We start from the raw sequence: 21,771 nt of genomic DNA, 5'->3' as shown, positions 1-21,771 counted from the left end.
CACCCACCCTCCCTCTCTGTCCAACTTTATCGAGAGCTGACTCAAGCAGAGAGTATTGCTTCCTCATCGGGCCTAACCCTATACATATACTATACACGCGAATAAGCCAGTTCGATCGGTGAACTGTGCGGATGATAACAGATTACGTGTATCTAGGTGCATATACATTACTCACCGTATAACACACCCGAACGGAAAGGAAACAGAGGGGAGGGGGGATACGATAGCACGTAGCAGAGAGAGGGACGATGGGGAGGGATGGAGAAAAGGCCCGTGCTAATCGAGCTCCCACGCGCACGCTCATCGGCCCAGATTACGCTGCGGATGTACGGTACATCGGGAGGAGGGAAGGGGGGTCGAAAGCAGGTGTTCGACCGATAACGCGCCGAGAGAGCTGTTCGAGCTACCCTCCTCCCCATGTTGCGATTTATCGGCCTGCGCGAGCCAGAACCAGTTTGACCTTTATAGGCTACGTCTCTCGTGTGTGGGTAAACGTGGGCTCGAAGACAGCCAGGGAATTGCGGAAGAAGCCTTATCTCGTCGGATGAGTGAAGAATTCCGATGGAGCTGGTAGACACGTGTTGGAGTAGGAGTGATATGGGCGAATCGATGCTGATTTCTAGCACTTTTCAGTGTGAACCTCGTGATCTTATGTATAAATCAACGCTCGCTTGCAGTGTAGGAAATGAGGAAAAAGGACGGGATGATTCAATGGGGACTTTGGTGTGATAACGACACACGTGCATGAGAAAAATGACCGAGCTTTTGTTCGAGAAATCAAGCTTGGATCGAGAGTATTTTGTCCAACTTTGACGGGAGCTTTGCGTAAACTTATTCTCAATTTTATGTTCAACCAAGCTATTTAAACGATGTTGTTCGTATGGATACAAAAATGCTTTGTTTTCCTTCTTTCTCTTGCTGTGAACTCGAGGATACAAAATACACATACCATGCTATAATCGCATTTTACTAAGGATAATAGAATCGATACTGGCACACGATATCGTTCCCTTGAGCTGGTATAGCATAAATAACAGAAGCCCAATTACGGTCCTCGCGTGCGAGTCGTATTTACGTGAACAAAAAGCTCTTTGCTCAGTACTACTAGTATACTTGTACTCCATAATGAGTCATCGTCTCCAACTACTCACGTCTCTTCATATGCCGTTACGTTGATCATCACAACTATTTAATTGTCATCCTTTATAAGCTCACTTAGTTTGTCACTATTAAAGTGGTATTGACAAAAGTTTCTCTAAATTTTCATTAAAAACTTGATAAAACGAGCCAGAGGACGCACGCGGTTTTTCAACAAGCCACTCCAAGCACTCGGAACAAGCATGTTGGGTCTCGCTAAGGCTTCAGTACCAGGATGTACCACAGCCTCATTTTTCCACGCCTCGGAAAACCCAAGAAAATGTAATGAAAAAAAGTATCCGTCCGAAAGAGCTCTCTTTCCAAAATTACCTCCACAGAGTCTCTGCTCGGGAGGCCGAGCGGAAAAGTATACAGCTCTCGCTTGGAGCTAACGTGAAAGTTCATTTAAAAGCACACAGAGGTGGGGTATTGCAAATGCGGGCGAGCTGCTGCCACGTGTTTGCAGAGAGGTGGACGAACCAGATGCGCGCGAAACACTTTTTTTTCGTCTCCTTCTTTCCATTGGAGATCTTTTTTGGTATTCATACGGGGGGTGGCCTTGTCACCACCACTTCCTCTTCCGAGGGTTTTTGAGCCCAGTATGGTCTGTGTGTGTTTTTCGCTCGCCTCCTCGTTCGTGAACTTGATATTTTCACTGGATGGTTGAAATAGCGTTTTCGTCGGGTGATCAACACTCGGAGCCCGCGAGTCTTCAGATGTTTGGACTACGGTGTGCCGTACTGAACATGGTGGACTTCCCCAATTTGTACTATCGATAAACTGGATCGTGTTCTTCTTTTATGGGATCGAAATGTTACGCGAGCACGCGATAAAAATTTTCCGGAACGATATCGTCGATTCGCGCAATAACGTCCCGTGCGAAAAACGCGCGTACGCTTCTTTACGTAACACTGCAGATAGTAACAAAGAATACCCATTATGCAACATCGCGAGAGCAATGCAATAACGAGGCGTACGTTTTGCGTGTCTCTAGCTGTTGCATATTCGCTCCTGTTTTTATATCTCTTGGAGGGTTTTCTTGAATTTTGCAAGGATTCTATAGGTACCGAGCATATAAGGCGTAACCATTGCTTTTACAAGAATGCAAATACCTTGCGATTCTCAATGCTACATTCGTGATAGTGAAGCAATAACATTTCCGACAAAAGGTAACGATGACAACGTGAAATTGAAAATTAAACTTTTTACCGCTACAAAATTGAATGTACCAATCATTACCGGCACAATTTTTAATGCAAGGAGATTTTCTAGAAACTCGTAAAATCGTTAGTGTTCACACTAGACCGAAATTTATAGCAAAATACACACCACTGCAACCCCTTCCTTTGAACTCACGATACTAACTAGTGCAGAGCAACGCGCTCATTCGTTCAAAGAACAGCCAAGTGAGCATCAAATCGACCCAAGACACCGAAGCCACGAAAACCCCGTCATCCTCATGCAACTGAGACAACAAGAGCTAAAACTAGCTCCCTTTGAGCTCGAAGAGAGGCATCTCCGATATTCCGAGCAGTCGGGAATTGCTACCTTTGGCTTTGAGCACTTGTAGCGATACTCCGTATCTCCGTCTGCCTGTCTGTGTATTTTCGGGCTCCGCACCGAAAGCCCGCGCGTCTCTTGGTTTACGCAACGACGAGGACGTGCAGGAGGAAAAAAAATCCTTGGCTCAATCGAGCATGGGATCTCGTTTTCCACGCGCACTACGTCCCTCGAGGAGGGGATAAGAATCGATGCCCCGAGAAGGACGGGAAAAAACACGTCCAGGGGAGAAAAGCGCTCGGCTCGAGGGTCAAGAGCAAAGGATTATTAGCGAGAGCCCGGCTCCATTAATCACACTGATTTGCAGCGACTGCTCCCTCTCTTTCTCTATTTTCTTATCTCCGCGTTTGACTTTGATTTCTCAGACCTCCCTCCAACTTTTGTTATTCTGAATCCGATCCTCCCAAAAGCCCACGGCTCTTGGTCTCCTCGTAATTTTCACCCCCTCTCAAGGATCAGAGACTCTGACAACGATCGGTTTTTTGTCATCCACGATAAACGTCTACGCACAGAAGCTGTTTTTTTTCCTCTTTTTTTTTTTTTTTTTTTTTTTTTTTATAACGATAAAGACTTCGAGTCAAAAGTAAACGACAATTTATTTTCAAGTACAGAACGTACGAACCGCGATAAGAAAAAATAAGAGGGAAAAAATACTGCTAAGGCTCTGCTACTTATTTTTACTTTCTGCGTGGTATTCAAATCATCCAACATCTTTTAACCCCATGTATTTTAGATATGTTGTCTTCTCGCAACGTTTACTCGATGAGTAAACTACATGGCTGTCGTATAATTTAGATCAGGTGGCGTCGGATTTTTCTCGAAGAAAAAAAAAATCACCGAGGATTCCGGGCGAGCGATAAACTCACGGGTACATGCCCAAGACGAATGCTTTGAAAGAGGAAATAACACACATACACTCACGCATTGGGGTAAAAGAGGAAACGTCGTCTATGCTGGCTGGTTGTTGGCGAAACGAGGCGCCGCTGCTACTACTTTCTTTCTCTCTCGAGCGTGACAGTGAAAAAGCTTCTTTATACGTCCCAATGCAGTATGTACGCTGCGTAGAGCTCGTAAATAGCAGTGTGTGGTGCTTAGCTGTCGAAGGTAAAAGGAGAAGAATAAGAAAAAAAAAAAAAAAAAAAAAAAAAAAAGAATGTGAAAGACGAAGGTGGGGAGCGTCAGAGTAAAATGAATCGCTTACCTTCTCTTCCCTCTCAACGTTGCAATCCGTATAGTACTCTAGTTTGCGGTGGTGGAAAAAAAAGGGGTGAAGGAAAGGAAAAGAAGACCCAGGGATTTTACAATTTTCACAGAGAGAAGGTTAAAAGACTTTAAAGGAAATTCTAGCCCCAAGCTTTTTGTTCGACTCTCGTGCAGTCATCGAGCTTCAAACTGCTGAGGGGCATGGGGCCGTGGGTGCGTATGTGTGTATGGCTAATGCGCCGCCGCACTTCAAAGCCATCAAGTTTTCTCCCAGATTTTTTTCTCTTTGGCAAAAATTTGGTAAAAATTTTTTTCCTAATGCACGTGTGTATGCACAGCATTAGTTTTCGAGACTTGTAAAATCAAGTTTCACGAGTAGGCAATGTTGCCATTAAACTGTAATTTTTTTTCCTCATTACTACCACCATAGCGTCACCATGGGATAAAGAGTTTTTATTTCTTCAGCAATGCAAACTTTGACAATATGAATCAAATAAAATTTTTATACGATTTACGGGCCCAGAAATATTTTCGCATCTCTTAGTAATCAGCGTAAATCAGCCCCTTTCGTCAGCAGCCAGTCAAAGTAATATTTATAATTTTTTAATAAAGGATGCGTTCAATTAGTTAAATAATATACGTCTACTTTTTCGCTTTGTACTTTTTAAAGAGGTGGAAACATCTACTGTTTCGTTTGTGCAACATCATTTATTTGATCCTTGATAATATATTTTGACAATTCGATTTGTACAGTGAATTGATTCGTATCGATGAAAAGTTCCTTCATATAATTCTAAAGGTTTAAAGGTGTCAAATATGACCTTTCAATTCTCTTATAGAAACAACAATACAGAGCCGTGCTGTGCTAAGGCACGATTTTGTCAGGTAACGTACACCCAACTACTACTATACTTTTACTGCTCTCTCTCTCTCTCTCTCTCTCTCTCTCTCTCTCTCTCTTTTGCTTTCCCCGCGAAAAGTGAAAAATCAATTGACACGTGCTTCTTTCGAAATAGGCTATCGATAGCCTCTTCACGCCGCTCTCGTGCACTGATCTATTTTTTTTTCGCTCTGCTCTGCTCTTCTGCACTCTTCTCCCCTCGCTCGTTATGATGATGGTGACAAGACTTAAATTTGGCCTGATTTTTTCAGAAGCTTGAATAATAGTCAACTAGCTGTTTATTTTAATAGGAGATCTAGAAAAATTTCCAATCTTACGCTCGTTCTTATTACTATTGTAATTCTTAAGTGAATTTTCAAACAAAGAATACTTGTGACGAATTTGGTGGATATAGTAGGTTTGATCGATTATTTAGTAAAACTTGGTTCAGTTCAGGACTTTTAATAATTGTGGAATATTGTTTACCATGTAAATAACATAAAATTGTTACTTTCACATATCCAAAATGATTATTTTTAAAGATTATAAATTATTTTAAAACAGTACGACTACACAACAATTTTGCACCTCTGAATATTTTATATTCAAAGTCCAAAATGCATGCAATGGCAGTCAATACCACATCCAATACACTTGATCCTTATTTTTGTCTATGCATCGACATCAATCAGCCAAACTTTCTGACGTTACACACACATAATATACCTTATCATCCCAACTTGACTTATTACTATCCATCGATCTATTCTATCGCCACTTTCACAACACACGTGTATATCTCATTGTGGAGCCTCACCTCGAAAGTTTCAAGGGAAAAAGGGATCTCACAACTTGCGAATCCGAAAAGGCTTCTACAGGTACCAGAAAGTACAGTAACCGCTTGCTCGACTTGTCAGAGAGCAAGAGGATGTCTTTCTTTGCGAATAAGAGTAAAGAAAAAGAATCATGAAACTTTTTGGCTTGCTTATGTTGCCTTTCTCGTCCTTGTTATTTTCCTCTATCTCCATCTCCGTCTTTGCTAGTTTTCTAGAAAAATTTTCAGTGGAACTTCGGTTTTCATAACAATTTTTCTGTCTGAACTGTGTTTGCTCGGATATGGAGAAAACCTACACAGAAAACATTCAAAAGACTCTCTAGGGTTAAGTTTGAACAATACATGTGCTCAAACATCATGCATTAGTGTGAAAAAAATTTAATAATTCTCAGAATAAAATTTTTGGCAAAGATAAGTAGAAAAATCAAACTTTAGTCAGCCATCAGGTTTTTACCGAAAACAGATATCGCAGCGTCATCATTTTTTGATACGAAAGTTAGAAAGTTAACAACATTGAGTTTATATATTTCTCTAAAAAACAATAATTGAAGTCAGTAGAATAATCAGATTTTAGTCAGGCAAAAAATTTTTACAAAAAATTGTACCTCTAAATCATTTCCATGTTTATTTTGGGTTTTTTAAGGATTTTGATATCTGTTATATAACATATAATCTAAAATCAGAAGGACCAACAAATAATTTTTATGATACAGAGTATTGTAACTCAACTGAAACAACTATCTTTTAAATGTTTAAGGCTTATAAAGATGACCATGCAAAGTGAAATCTAAATTAGTAGTTAGATTATAATTTAGTCAGGCAAAAAATTTTTTTTTAAATGGATATGATTAAACTACAACTCTCCCAACTTAGATGCTGATAAGTTTAGATATACAAATTATTTTTATAAAGTTAAATTCTAAAATTAGTGAAAATATCAGAGTTACGCCATAATTTCGATTTTTTAAATTAATAAGTATTCCAACTTAACTACCGATTAATAGACTGTTTTAATGTTATATGAACATCTAATAAAAGTGAAAGCCAAAATCAGTAATAAAATAAGAGTTTGATCGTACTCGTTTATTTTGACCACAAAGAGGTATCGTAACCTGACTGAGAATCACTTCAGTTTTACACTGATACCTTTAATGATTTTTCTTGCGCTGTTCATGCAGACAAGCGAAAAGTTGTCAGAAACATTGGCTTATATAGTAATCTTTGCTACTCAGATAGTAGTCATGTGCACATAAATTCCTCGCAAGCCCACTTGATTTGGCGATCGATTTTCCGTTTGTTTACCCAACCGAGATAATTTATGACGCGTTACACACAACACGTCAAAGTACGTGCACCTGCACGTACATCCTCATGCAACACCATTCGCACGTGGTATATGTATACGTGATAAGAGAGAGAGAGAGAGAGAGAGAGCTTCGCGCGCCCTGACAGCAGCCGCACCATTTGCAATATTGTTCGAGGCTCGTTAAACATTGCGCAAACAACAGGCACCGAAGCTCGCACGTATAACGTATAGAAATTATGTACAACTTGTCACGCACGCTCTGCCATCCCTTTCTCTTTCCCACCTATTCTGCGCTGGTGCTGTTGTGTTGCATTGCTTTTTGCTGCATCGTTGGAAGCACGAGGGGGTGAATGGGCTGGTTGTGTGGGAGTACTGTTCAGGGTGCTCGCCCATCATGCACAGAAATACTGGGAGTAAATACGCAGCTGCTGCGACTTGATTGTCTGTGATGAATTGCGCTCTCTTCCTCTCTCTCTCTCTCTCTCTCTCTATCTATCTACCTTTTTCTGTTGTTTGCAAGCGTTTGTATCTTTCAGGGAGGTTATTGTCGTTGCTGCGTTTTTGATAAAAAATGCTTTTGAAATATCGCTGTGGCGCAATGTGTCATGAAAATGTGCTTTCGATAGTATTTTACATGATTGTTTTATGCTACAAAAAAAGAAACAGCTTTTTTTCACGTCTCTCCAATATGCTGATTTTAATTGATCGTTAGTGTTTTACATCATCCCGAAACAAATGTTTTTAACTTTCCAGTTAAAGTTCCGAGTAGAGCTTCAGTGCTACGTCTCCATATTATCATTCCATCGATTTATCCGCGAAATTTTACATCCAGCATCTGCCAATATCAATTAAAATTCAGCATCTACCCTTAAAAAATACCACCTCATGAACCCACTCCTCTTTTCTTTTCATTCACTCACTATCTTACAACTAGATATGGATATGCAAGTGCTACATATGTTATTCACTCAAGCCCGTTCAGACAATGTAAATATTATAAATTCAGCTAGCGAGAAATCGCAAAATCGAGGGCTACAGCACACTTTGTACAGACGAGATGGTACCCACTTCCTGCAATCTCTCTCTCTCCACGTAAGTCTACTTGTATGTATATTATATGTAAGTTAGGAATGAAATTATCCAGGAATTTTCGATAACAATATGTGTAAGTGTAACATACGTATTCGAGCTACGTTTTTCTACCCTATCCTGAGTAGTTTAAGCGAAGAGAAGAAAGAAAAAATAGGGTCCAAACAAAAGAAAAAACAAAAACGTGCTGACACATGGACTTACGCACACTTGAGCCTCTCCTTGAGCTATTTAGGGTTGCTTGGTTGTAGGGTACGATAATGGCGGCCATACCTTTATCGGAGTGTCTGGATGGTCTTACTCGCTTTCGATTGGTGTACGAATTGCTTATACCTTGGGTAATTTCAAGCAGCACTGGACTCAGCTTGTATCGACGAGGGCTTTGGGCTGCTTATGTATGTAAGTGCAGTGACTCGATAAAATCATACACGTTCACATTAGATATAATTTGTTCATGGCGCTGAGCCATAGTTGTTAGGTGTGATTTGTACTTCGAGTGGAGTAAGGGTTTAGTGAGGGAAATGGAACGATAAGACATACCACAGTCGAAAGCTTACAGAAAAGCTTCGCATCGAGGGATTTCTTACGAAAAGCGTGGAAAACTCGATTATTGTGATTGAGTTGGGCTTAGACAAGCACGGGTGCAGCCAATGTAAGATTACTAGGCAGAATATTCGTCTGACAAGCCCAAATCCTGTTTGTGGGTATGTGTGGGTACTTCCCTCTTATTTGCGAGTGACGAGTTGTTCTGCTTTGAGCTAACATCCAAGAGAGGAATAAACGAGAGCAGCGTGGGAGTAAGCGAAAGTGGCCGAGTGGGTGTGTGTATGGTGAGGGAAAGGAGAGTCGAGGAAAGGGTCGAGTGAGCGAGGAGGGAAGGGAGGCAAGAAAGTGGCCACTTGAATTTCGAGCTTTTCGTCGGTAGAGCACAGTGCAAAAGATTCAATTACCGTTTTACGAGCTGAACAAACATTAAAGTGCACCTACCGCTTCTGCTTGGACGGGAGCTCCGAGGAGTACATCCTGCACTGTGTATATCTTCGTTTTTTTTGTTTACGTTTTTGACTGCTAAATTTTTCACGAATAATACCATCACTCATGGCACTGTGTCCAATTGTGTTCGTTCAACTTTCACTTCTACGTGCTTCACGAACGATTTCAACTGTCATCACTCTAAATACATTTTCATTTTTGAGTTTTGAAAAACATCACTTTGCTTTCCAGTTAACCCATGTAATCTCTAATAAGTAGCATTTAAATATCTCTTCACAATCTCTTGGATGAAAAATACTTTAATTCAACGAACAGTGGCTTTAAAACTTAATATTTTTATAGTTTGGAATTGAAAATTTTACAACGACATTTCAGCTGCTATGTCCTTCAGCCCTTTTTACGTAAAAATAGATATAATTTGATAACAATAAGTTATTTTATTGATTCTCAATGTAGTTAGTAGACGCTCAGACTTCATTAAAAGTTTATGAAATGACTTATTGTTAAAATTATACATAGTATTATTTATACTTAAAAAGAGCTGAATCTCCGTTATTAGATTTATAATGAATTAAAGTGTTAAACAACTAAAATTAGGAAATCATTTATTTGAGAAAAAAGACTTTAATTATCAAAAGTCTGATTAAATTCGTCAGCAGCTACCGTATACTAACATAAGTGTATGTCTATGAGCCAACATATATGAAAAATATAAATCTTACTGTGATTTGATGTGAAAAAAATTCAACATCGTAATTCTAAAACAATTTACTCCTGTGATATAAATATAAATAAAATAATTTTTCTAGCCAACTTTGTCAATATAATCAAATTGGTGCTGTTATCTATTAAACATTATTCATATACATAAAGGAGAAGAAATTAAGTTTTTAGCAAGGAACGTTAAGTGAGGTTGAATAATAACCAATGTCAAATATATTTTCTTACTGTATTGAAAGTAGCTTTTGGTAATGAACATTATTAGTTTTTGTTACAGAAAATTCTTATAAGGTATTAGTGACCGTTGTTTGATCACTATCATCTGATTATTTTTTCTCTCAATAACAATAGTCGTCACACTAAAATCTTAATCTTTATTTTTCTACATATGAACAATTGATAAATTAGTGTCTGGATCTGTCTTCTCCAAAGATCCATCAAAGCTCATCGAAGTCGTTCGATTTTGCAACTTACGTATCTCTCTTAGCGTCTTTTCTTTTGTAATCATACGCCCTAGCATGAAAATAAGAATTACTCCACAAACCTGTAAAAAAAATTTTGAATTAAACTCTTAAGATGAAAATAAACAAAAATTTATCAGTAACATTTAGTGTTGCAATAAAATAACTTTGTCTATATGATTTTTTAACTGATATTATTTTGCTCGTACAAGTGATGAATCAAAAATCAACATTCCTCACAATAGCCCATGTGATACAAATTTTTTTAATACTGGAAACAGTTTTTTTTTTTTTTTTTCAATGAAAAAAATATCAGCGTCCCTCTAAACTTTTAAGGAATTTTGTTCATAACTATTTCGTAATAACAAAAGTAGACTTAACAGGTCCCCATGGAATAAAGTTAATTTTTTTTATATTATATCTCGTTCGAACAATGTAAAATCAGTTTCTTGTAAAGAGACGCTAATAATTAATTGTAATTTTTGGTTCACAAGTAGAATTATTTACTTGAATGAGAGAAATCAACAGGATCATATGAAAAATGATAGATGCGTTGTCTGTTATGAGACGCGTCGATTTTTCAAGGCAGCCTGTTTGATAAACGTAGGTGGCGTTTCGATTTTTATGGTTTTGTTTCTGGTATCCATAACACGAGTCTGGAGCATTAAATGGAAGTAGTGTTTTCAGGCCTTTGTCCTCCCAATCGCTTGGTCCGTTGTATCCACAGCACGAGAGCTTTATAAAATAATGAATACAATCAGTAGCTATAAAATTAATGATCATCTAATGAAAAAAAAATTTCCAGTTTGGTACAATGTAATTTTCGCCATGAAGTTGCCTACCTGACTCTGTAAGGAATCAATGGCTTTTTTGGCTCCCGTATCGTTGAGGTACTGATGCATAGTGTTATTGATGTTTTCGTTCAAGAGACCAACAACGTTGTCTTTGAAAGTATAGATAGTCACTGACGCTGCAAATTCAAATACGAGTGCTATCGACAGAAAAAATGCAAACTGCAAAAAAAAAATGGGATAAGCATTAAGATACAATATAGTTATTCTGAACGAAAATTTTAATATTGCTGTCAATTAAGCTTACCATCTGGACCATACAGGTGCTCTCTTTGAACGCACCAATGCAGCATAACAATGCCATGCAAAAAATAGTGACTCCGATGACAATGAGGATAATATCAGGATCATAGCTGTTTGATACGATAAAATGAGAGTACTTTTTGTATTCATCTAGAATTTGTCTGTTTAGTGAAGCGATTAGTGTAGTCGTTAACTGAAACAGTCACAATCAGTTGAAAATTATATTTTTATTATGTTATAAACAAAAAGAAAATTTTTATCCCGAAATAAGTCGTTAGTGTGTATATGTGTGAATAAATTATTTACTAAAATATTTCACAAAAATATCTTTTAATTTGCAATAGCAGTGACTGCGATTAATAAATAATCAAATGGGAAGAAAATACAAAAGAAATAAAAAATACTACACAATTAATTTAGAGTCGAGTTGTTTCTTACTGACATAAAGATCTGAATTGTTTCTTCTTTGAAATGGACTGAGTTGGTGATTTTATTTAGTGACTTTTAAAAATTGTTTTAATTTATTTGTGGTTTTATTTTACACCCATTGATAATAAAGTTGTAATTAATAGATGAAGCATCTTTGTTTAGTTATACCATTTTCATTTAAAAAAACATTATAAAACGGGAAAGAGGAAATACTGGTATGAGAATTAATTTACCATTGTATAACATTCAAACAAAATATGATAGTAAGAATCAGAAAAATTTGCATCTCATAATTATATTATTAATATGTTAAATTTGGGCTGAAAACATCTTAGGTCTCTATCACAATATTTTCTTAAAAGATAATTAAATAGCAGAGTAGTTGATAATATACTTTCTCTGTACGTGAAATTTATGTTAAATTTATGTTAAATTATTATTTTTAAAAGGAATATCAATGAAATATAAGATTTTATTTTCAAATAATATTTTCATTTCACCAACAGCACAATGTGAAAATATAACAGTACCCAATTTCTTAAGTTTTTGACGTTTTAGCAACATTAGTGTGGTAACGTGTTACACATATATTGAAAAAGTAACTCAAATTGGCAATTAGAAGCACACGCAGAATAAACTTATTAAGCATGCATTCACTGCAGATATAACGATGAAACCTCATGGATCATTAATAACGTACACAAGATAATCACTTTTGTTACTTCTGTCCCTGTCTTTCTCTCTCTCTCTCTCTCTCTCTCTCTCGCTCTCTCTTTTTACAAGTTGTCGTTGACGATCAGATTGGTTATAAATATTATACGAAATTATTTTCATGAGATTTCGAACACTTAGTATAGTACCAATAGTACTAACTTATTAAGCGGTTTTTATATGTACAAAATATCTGAAATTTACATATAAACCCACGGTAAAACTTGAATACCAACCAAAAAAAAGGTGCTGTCAATGCAGAGCAAACACTTGATCCCCCACATGCCACGATTAGATCGTAGGACTGATTTTTCCATTGTATGGAGCAAAAAAATTTAGCTCAACAAAAAAAAAGTAAAAAAAGAATATGCACAAGCAAGTAGTGTTAAAATTTTATATTACAACAGTAAAACAAAATTGATGGAAACTTGGTACTTTTCTATGCACAATAATGCTTGTCGAAGAACTGCTCCAAAACTGAGTCTACTATACCCATTCGACGACACAATAATAACGATGACTACGCCGGTGACGGCAGCACTTTCTGTTATTTATAAGTATGACTCACTTATGCTACTTATTTCGAAAGCTTATTATTGTTACTTGTGGTATGGATTTCTAATTTTTCCATGCAGAGAAAGTTGAGCACAGATAAGAAAATTTGGTGTTCGAGGAAAATTTCAATGATACAAAATTTATTTTCCGTATCTTATGTCAACCAACAGCTATACAAAATATTTGGGTCTCACAATTTATCAGTATCCGGAGGTGGGGATGATCATCATGTAAATGACCTGGTTATACATCTTTAATAGTTAATTTTTACATAAATAATAATATGAATTATTAATACACCTTATGCCTGATCAACGTACAGAGGATTTGCCTGGAATCCAGCTTGTATTTGTCGTTCATTTGAAGCTATTAGCTCATTGCAAAGTTGAATTCTTAATATTATTATTTTGCTTGAAATTAAAATTAATAATCTCAGTATGAACTTGTGGCACAGGTTCATTGCATTCCAAAAAATTTACTATTGGTCGATTCAGTGAAATGCAATACAAAGCTCTTTCGTTGCCAGAGACTTATTTGGATGTGGGCACACGAATGTCACTCTTTATACAATAAGTGTATTATTTAATGGATTATTACTGAATGCAACAAGTATTTGTCTCAAAGTGGCAGGTGAATACTCTAAAAAATATAGTGACGCCATAGATCTTTTTAATTTGTTGTTAAAAGAAAAAGGGTCTTAAAATAAAAATTTATTCATGTGAAATTTCGATTTTTTTGACGAAGACCAACATTTCAGACATTAAAAAAATTTTATATTTTTATTTTATTATACATCAGTGTTACCTTAGAAATTAATTACTATGTACATACGTATATCTGCTCCATTAAAACATGTTCAATTTCTGGTTTCATTATTTATTGTACCAGTTTTATGTATTTGTGACATTTCTGTATTTATCTTAAGTACCTTTATGAGACGTACTCAATGGTAAGCTGTATTTTTTTTTGTAACAGAGCAGTGAAATGAATAAAATATGAACTAATAATACATATTTTCATTTTAAATGTAAGTGACTGAAAATGCATGAATTACATCCATTTTTTCCAAAGATTTATCGATGTTCGACAAATTTGTTCGATTCTGCCACTTGCGCATCTCTCGCAGCGTCTTTTCTTTTCTGATCATACGACCAAGTGTGAAAGCGAGTATTACTCCGCAAATCTGTGAAAAAAAGTTTGAATCAAATGCTTATCAAAGTTTTTATTGCACCTGTTTTCAGAGAAATATGATCAAGTATAGAAAACGTGTTAAAATAATTTTATGGTACAAGCATTACAACAAAACTTGGTGAGTTAACAAATAATATGCAAATACCATAGAATTATCTCATAACAGTACCAAAAAAGGTACTCTTCAATGGTATTACGCAATAGTTAAATTTTTGATAAATTTTTAACGTGAATATACCTGAATGAGAGCGGTTATTGCGACTTTACTGAGAAGGGTAGATGCATTACTATTCATGGTATGAGTCAATTTTTCAAGGCAGCCTGTTTGATAAACGTAGGTGGCGTTTCGATTTTTATGGTTTTGTTTCTGGTATCCATAACACGAGTCTGGAGCATTAAATGGAAGTAGTGTTTTCAGGCCTTTGTCCTCCCAATCGTTTGGTCCGTTGTATCCACAGCACGAGAGCTTTATAAAATAATGAATACAATCAGTAGCTATAAAATTAATGATCATCTTATGAAAAAAAAATTTCCAGTTTGGTACAATGTAATTTTCGCCATGAAGTTGCCTACCTGACTCTGTAAGGAATCAATGGCTTTTTTGGCTCCCGTATCGTTGAGGTACTGATGCATAGTGTTATTGATGTTTTCGTTCAAGAGACCAACAACGTTGTCTTTGAAAGTATAAATAGTCACTGACGCTGCAAATTCAAATACGAGTGCTATCGACAGAAAAAATGCAAACTGCAAAAAAAATGGGATAAGCATTAAGATACAATATAGTTATACTGAACGAAAATTTTAATATAGTTGTTAATTAAGCTTACCGTCTGAACCATGCAGGTGCTTTCTTTGAGTGCACCAATGCAACCTAATAAGGCCATGCAAAGAATAAAAATTGCCACAGTCAGGAGAAAGATACCGGAGGAAGAGTGATTGGAGTCAACAAAATAAGAGAAGTTATTATTTTCATCGAAGAATACCCAATTAATCAAGGCCACTATGATGCTCGTCAACTGAAAGAATTTGGAATTTGAACAATTGGTTATTGCATTATGAGGAGTATTACTTAAGATTCATGTACTGATATCTTTTAGTTTTTTACTGAAACCATATTATTTTATTGATACAAGTAATATTCAGGCTGTCACATATCAGACTAATTATACTGCATACTTTTGACACTTATTGCACCATACAAGTTGTATGTTCATCTGTCGTAAAATTCATAATTCTTCTCAATAATTCACATAAAGCATTTCTTAGGACAACGAATTTAAGTCTCACAGATCTTGAAGCTAACAGATTATTATTTTAAATGCAAAGCAGTGAAATTGCATGAAGTTGTCTCTACTTTATTAAAAGATTTTAGTAACTCCCTTTTTTTTGCTACATAAATTTGTCTTTTTTAAAATTGCAATGCCAAGGAATTCTATTTATTTATTTTTTACATGAATCTTACATCTCGGCATTGCGGTTCACGAAATTCTCTGGAAAATTATTCATTTTTAAGGACAAGATCTTTTTTTGATAGCATTAATTTATATTGACGAATCTTATGAATAATCGATTATTAATTTGTAAATTAAAATTTTGAGACACAAATTTGTCGTGGCATATATTTTCTAGTGAGATTTATTATCATGCATACAAGAACGTCAGTTTTTAAAAATACTACGGCACCTTATATCTGAAGCTTACGTCGTTTAGATAAAATTTTTGCGTTATATCGCACACCACCGCTTACATGAAGAGTAATTAAGAGTCAGTGGTGATATACACATGTAAACCAAAATGTAAGAGAAATGCGTTAGTCATAAAGATAATACTATTCAGTCATAGTATGACAAAAGACATAATTATACATGAATAGGATATTTTTATTTGCAACATAACCGGTGATGGGATGGTCACCGTAGATACATATGTAATAAACCTGCGTTACATTTAATTAAACAAAATAGATGATTTAAATCTTATTTCTAGGAGGAATAGGATTTTTTCTCGTACACTAACCAAGCTAATAAGTCTTACGACTTACATTATGTTGTCAAAATCCAATTGGATCAGACTTAATGTAAGAGTCAAACTTGTTAGCTTGATATAATGTACAGTTCTTTTTTGAAATGTAATCAACATTGTCCGACACTATTGAATCAATTATTTTACAATGCTACGCATTAATTTTTGTCTTGTTTAAAACTTGGTGCAATAAAAGTATTAATTTACATTTCGAATTGAGTAAACATACGAAACCTTTTATTGCATTTTACAAATGAGTTTGAAATTACAACCGCAAGTAAAAACACTGCATCATGTATTTGCAGAACAAAATTAAAATACGAACCATAAAAATGATGTTAAGTGCGCATAACAAGAACTTGATCCTTAATATGCCTACGCTGTTTATATCTGGTGCTTCCACTGACATATTCTTATTGTTACTCAATTTGGGTAACTCTTGCGTTTGAAAATTATTGGTCAACTAAACGATTCGGTACAGAAACGGTAATAAGAGAAAAAGAACGAATAACGTAGTACAGCGTTAATGCTGTGCAGTACACTAAGAAGAGAATGAAAATATAGAGTAAATTTAAACAACAGCTTGAAAGTTACGTCCTACTCTAAAAAATAGTGATGACAATAACAATATTTTAATACACATTTTATCAGTAGAATTGGTTTGTATTTAATTTTAATAATCATTAGGAATTCTGTTATTTTTACTTCGTGTTTAAAATTAAGACTAATAGATAGTAACGATCGATGGATTATTTATTGTGATTTAATTAATAAGGTGGACCAAATGAATTAAGCTTCCAAGTATTTTAATTGGTTTGTAATTCAAGTTATCAGTGAAAAAAAGTTATTCTTGATTTTTTACGACAAACGCCATTGCGTTTACTTCTTTTTTCCTTTAATATTACTTGATAAGGCTACTGTAAGCTCCAATATTTCTGTGCTGTTAGTATTTGTGCTCCTCCTCCCCCTTGCCTTTCCCTTATCACATTCTTTCGTGATACCTCAGCTGTACACACCTACTACTATCCTGGTTCCCTTGTGCACGACAGGAGCGATCACATATGCATGAAATAGAGGCTTGACCCTCGGACAATGCAGAGTTATTGGAGCAAGATCTGCCAGCGCGCTGAGGTGGAAAGACAATACTGGCCGCCAGAGCTTGCAAGCTCTTGTTCTGCTGTGTTCTTTCCTTTTGCTGCATTATAATGGAATTACGAACGAAAATTCGTGTGCTGACTTGAATCATGCGCTGGGGAGTCTGAATATTGTTAGAGAAATGAATTTCACTTGATCGCTGATGGTAGGTATACTGTATTTTTCGAGTTGATGCGACAAATGATAAATTAAAACGAAGCGAAATTTTTTTCTTATCGCTTACATCTCTCCTCTTTAATCGTAACCTCGAGTACGGCGATTTCCACTCAAAATCTCCTTTATAGTGCTCATACCTCAGAATTTCGTATGTTTGCACGCACTCGGGAGTTTACTCTCATATTTCCAGTTCTCGTTCGCTCTTGAAGTTATATTTTTTAGACGCGAAGCAGCTATGTCTGAAACGCGCAATATGTTTCGTAGACGACGAGTTTTTAGATCTTGTAAGTAAATCCTTTAAAATTGAATCTGGCTGACTATGCGTATCAGCTGTTTTGCACGAGTTTATTTTCGTAAAACCAAACATTTTGGTCCACTTGTTTATTTGTTATTTTTCACAAACACGAGCGAATGTCGATCAAATTTATAAAGAGAATCACGAGGAGCACCCCCAAAAAATCACAAACGACGTGGCTCAGAATATTTCAATTTTTAATCACGATCCTCCCCTTTTTGCTTATACTGCACACACTCACACCATGGAGTGAGCTCGGCATCTTCTGTGTCGTAGCCCAACACAAGCCCCTCATCATCCATTGTCTTTGGGTCTTTGGGTTCCTTGTACCTCGTACGCCTGGTACAAACCTCTAACGCACACCCCCGCACACGCTACAGAGTTTCAAAGCAGCGTAGCTGTCCCCGGTAGTGCCTCTGTGATGTGTCTTTGCACCCATGTAATATCATACCTTTGGCCCACTCGCCAGACTGTCTGCCGGCGCTCGAGCTAGATGAACTTTCGCGCAGAAAAGCAGAGCCCGGGAAGAGGGACGAGGCGAGGATTTGCTCCACTTGTCGCCCGTTGCCGCCGCCCTGGGAGGGAAAATAATGAATTTTTCGGCTAGCGGAAGAACGAGTGTTATTAAAGCTGGGCGCATCTGCACTACTTTCTCGATTTTTTTTTTTTTTTTAAATCCGGACGAGGTAGTATTTTTTTTTCCTCTCTGCAATAAGCACGTTTTCGGGGAGAGCTGGATATTGCCTCTCTTGGTCCGCGGAACCTGGCTACTGATTAATGGCGTGATGAATTTGGCTCTGGTGCCCTTCCACGTTACGAGAGAGGGTTTGATTAATGGCACCTGTCCAAAGTGACGGACAAAGTTATTGACCCTGTGCGTCCCTCTCGGTGGGAAGCTCCCGCTCCGAAGGTACGACCTAATTGTTCGACCAGTTTCATTAAATTTTCATCGCATGAGAAATACAGTCGCTCCATGAGTGGGTTCGCTGACGCACTTGTGCGATTAATAAACTATGCTGCCCGAGATTTCTGAGCACGAGAATTTGAATTTCGATATCTTGATCCCTGTATGGATCATCCAATAATAGCCTGACCTGTTTTCTTAAAAAAAAAAAAAAAAAAAAAAAAATCTACATTTTACCGATGATTAAATACATGCAGATCTCAAAATAAACAAATATTATCATATTAACGAACAAAAGTATTAAAATACTAACGTGTGCGTCGTTGTGATTGCAGGTCCGTGTTGTTTGCTGTACGGCAGCGTGATCGTCGTTGCGGCGGTATTGTCCTGCCGGCAGAGCGAGTTCCAGTGCACAAACGGCCGATGCATCGGCCTCAATAAAGTCTGCAATCTCGTCGACGATTGCGGCGATAAAAGCGACGAGCAGCCACAGTGCTCGCGTAAGTATATTTTTGTTTTATCTCTCAATCCTGCGGTAAGTCTACGCGCGTGCAGCCAATAACGCATGTACTGGAAACTGTACTGGGCTGGGACGAGCTTTTTTTTTCCCTATACCGTAATCAAGACGGAGAGCTACAATGTTGTACAGTTCGTATGTTTGATGGGCGATTGTACTGGATGGTTGCTTTGTTTTTTAATACACGTCATTCAGAAAGTAGTTGAGGGTTCAACGGTTACGTGTAAGATGATCTTGAGCAAATACTGTCGAAGAGAAGCAACTTTGAGCGTATGAGATGTGTTAATCCATCACATTTTTTTGATTGACATTTACGAGGCAACCGAGAAAATATAGTTTAGTAATAGTGCCTCGTTGCATTGGACAACCATATAAAGAATGAGAGCACCGAAACCCTAATATTATCAGTACGTTATCTCCACCCACAGTCGTAACTACAGTGGTACACGCGAACTATCGCCGTCTTCCACAACTACAACGTGTGAGGGGGATAGGCCGGAGAGCCTTGAATCAAGTGTAACATCAAAATAGCCCCTTTAATGCAAGACAAACAGCCTTTCAGTGATCTCTTTCTCTACCGACGATTCATCACTGTTTTATCTCAAGCTGGTGTCTACTTCTCCCCTTTCGTGCCTCATACATCTTTCTGGATGTTTTCCGTTTCGCTAGTACAGGGCACTTACGGGCGCGCGGTACCTGTATGGAGAGAGCGTAGCCCGTCCGTGACTCCTGTATAACACTCCCGCTGACAGGCCGCGAGGTGCAGAGAGGCACAGAGGCGCTGATACAGCTCATTGGTTACAGTTCAAGCTTGTGGATGGATGGATGGATGCGCGAGCGATTTGAGATTGATATTGCGCTCGCCTGCTCTACACGTGCGCGAAAAACAATCAATTGGAGCGAGGCCCTGCAGCAGCAGCAAAACAAGCGAGCTACCATCAAAATATCGTTGGGAATTCATATCGTACGCAACAACGCTTGTACGTACATATATATATATGGGGGAGGAATGGGTTGCGGTCTTATGGATCGTTTGGAATCCATGGGATGAAAGCTCGAACTTTGGGAGCTATACTGCTGTTGTTGTACGATTTCACACTGTAGGGGATGGTTCAGCTCGTTTTTACGGAGGTTTCAAAGTTCTGATTCGGGCTTTTTTTTAACGATGAAGGGGAAAATAGTTGAACGAGTCGCATTGGTTTTTTTTTTCCTCAACTTTTTTGATGGTTTTTTTTTATCGACACCTCGAAATCGGTGATTAGAGTTTGGACATTTGGAAAACCTTTTTTTGAGTTTATTGAAGCACGTCAAAATTATTTTTAATTTTAGTTTTTCCAGAATAATACAACCAACAATAATATCGAAAATGAAAAAAAAAAAAAAAAATTCAAGAGAAAATATTATCCATAGAAACGAGATGGCGATGTTTACATTCACTCTGATTTTACATGGTGTTTGTACTCTGCGAGAACATGAGTATAATGTAATGAAATATTTGCCGATGCACTTAAACGTTAAAAGCATCGGCCAACAATTTACCTACCGCGATGCTCGCGTGTACTTGCACATTTTTGCATACAAACGAAACATCAGTAAGCGATCATAACGAGCTTTTTTTCCTGCAGACCCTCTCCCGTCCAATTAAATTAGCAGTCACGAGTTCATGCCCCTTTGAGCTGAAAACTGAGCCTGCGTCAACCACCGCACATAGCCCGTAAACCCAGATAAAAATGTGAGCTGATACTCTTGCACACACATCACACATTTGACGCCCCTGACAGCGCGAGATAACTCTTTCCCACGATCCGAGTATTTTCACTTTATACCCGCCCTATACCTGCCGAGCTCATAATCCAAAGAACTTATGCGCAGCGACTCGCTGGAAAAGGGGACAGGAGTTAGGGTGAAATAAAAATTTTATTTATCTTTGCTAGCAGCTAGAGCTGGGAAAAAAGCTCCCGCCCGTTTATTCCTCTTTCCTTTGGTTCGAATACGTCCACGTCTAAATATGCTCTTGCAATCCGGAAAAAATTACGTAGGTGTATATATGGTACATGGACGCCAAGTCGTGCTTCGTCGGATAAACATCGCCTGAAGCTTAAACTCTGGTAAATTTCTAAAGCTTAAAAACAATGTATAGAATCAAAAATAATTATTCATTGATGAATATTTTGCAGCAAAGCGTTATTTACCCTCTCACGAGAAAAAAGGTAAAGGGATGTAAAAAATTAATGTACAATAGCCAACGTGTAATTTTTCACCAATTCCCGCATCAAAATCCATTATTCATTTATCAATTTAAAGCTGAGCGAGCGAGATCATCGCGGTCGGTGCTTGCCAAATTTATATGGCCTCGTCTCCTACTCTTCCCCGTATCTGTATGTACGAGAGTAAAAAGTAACACACAAGTATCGATTGGCAGGCTACGACCGCTAACACTTGACGTTGGAAAAAAAAAAAAAAAAAAATTGCCAACGCGAAAAAAGTCACGTGCGAATGGAATCGTTGCCGAAAACCCATTATTTTGGAAAAAAAATAGATACAGGGGAGGTAAAAAA

The 21,771-nt window shown here is 37.3% G+C and overlaps 3 protein-coding genes across 3 annotated transcripts in view; 1 reads left to right on the top strand and 2 right to left on the bottom strand.

Moving 5' to 3' along the window:
* Positions 1-21,771, top strand: part of LOC106637106 (uncharacterized) — a 95,028-nt gene that overhangs the window by 44,768 nt on the left and 28,489 nt on the right. Inside the window, exon 2 of the mRNA XM_023389809.2 lies at positions 19,032-19,196. Within this exon, the coding sequence (XP_023245577.2) occupies positions 19,032-19,196 (165 nt within the window). The remainder of the gene's footprint in view (positions 1-19,031; positions 19,197-21,771) is intronic.
* On the bottom strand, positions 9,956-12,907 carry LOC149373714 (CD63 antigen-like). Its single transcript, XM_089595988.1, has 5 exons — positions 12,655-12,907; positions 11,283-11,471; positions 11,027-11,197; positions 10,692-10,919; positions 9,956-10,267 (listed from the first exon to the last, which is right to left on the bottom strand). The coding sequence occupies exons 1-5, from the start codon at positions 12,733-12,735 to the stop codon at positions 10,106-10,108; spliced, it is 831 nt and encodes a 276-aa protein (XP_089452114.1). The 5' UTR covers positions 12,736-12,907; the 3' UTR covers positions 9,956-10,105.
* Positions 13,995-15,048, bottom strand: LOC149373713 (CD63 antigen-like). Its single transcript, XM_089596052.1, has 4 exons — positions 14,992-15,048; positions 14,738-14,908; positions 14,403-14,630; positions 13,995-14,156 (listed from the first exon to the last, which is right to left on the bottom strand). The coding sequence occupies exons 1-4, from the start codon at positions 15,046-15,048 to the stop codon at positions 13,995-13,997; spliced, it is 618 nt and encodes a 205-aa protein (XP_089452178.1).

This window comes from Copidosoma floridanum, unplaced genomic scaffold (genome assembly GCF_036245765.1).
Source record: "Copidosoma floridanum isolate Cflo_tuat_1 unplaced genomic scaffold, Cflo_Japanese_pri ptg000029l, whole genome shotgun sequence".
Classification (NCBI taxonomy): Eukaryota; Metazoa; Arthropoda; class Insecta; order Hymenoptera; family Encyrtidae; genus Copidosoma; species Copidosoma floridanum.
This window is presented reverse-complemented; position numbering and strand designations above follow the sequence as displayed.

Bases quoted from the DNA above. Each gene is read 5' to 3' on its own strand.
- LOC149373714 (XM_089595988.1), bottom strand. From the start codon at position 12,735: ATGGAAAAATCAGTCCTACGATCTAATCGTGGCATGTGGGGGATCAAG. The intron at 11,472-12,654 runs GTTGGTATTCAA...TGACTGTTTCAG, and splicing joins TTGACAGCACCTTTTTTTTG to TTAACGACTACACTAATCGC. The intron at 10,268-10,691 runs GTAAATAATTCT...TTTTTTTTACAG, and splicing joins TGTTGATTTCTCTCATTCAA to GTTTGTGGAGTAATTCTTAT.
- LOC149373713 (XM_089596052.1), bottom strand. From the start codon at position 15,048: ATGGCCTTATTAGGTTGCATTGGTGCACTCAAAGAAAGCACCTGCATG. The intron at 14,909-14,991 runs GTAAGCTTAATT...TTTTTTTTGCAG, and splicing joins GCACCTGCATGGTTCAGACG to TTTGCATTTTTTCTGTCGAT. The intron at 14,157-14,402 runs GTATATTCACGT...TTTTTTTCACAG, and splicing joins CAATAACCGCTCTCATTCAG to ATTTGCGGAGTAATACTCGC.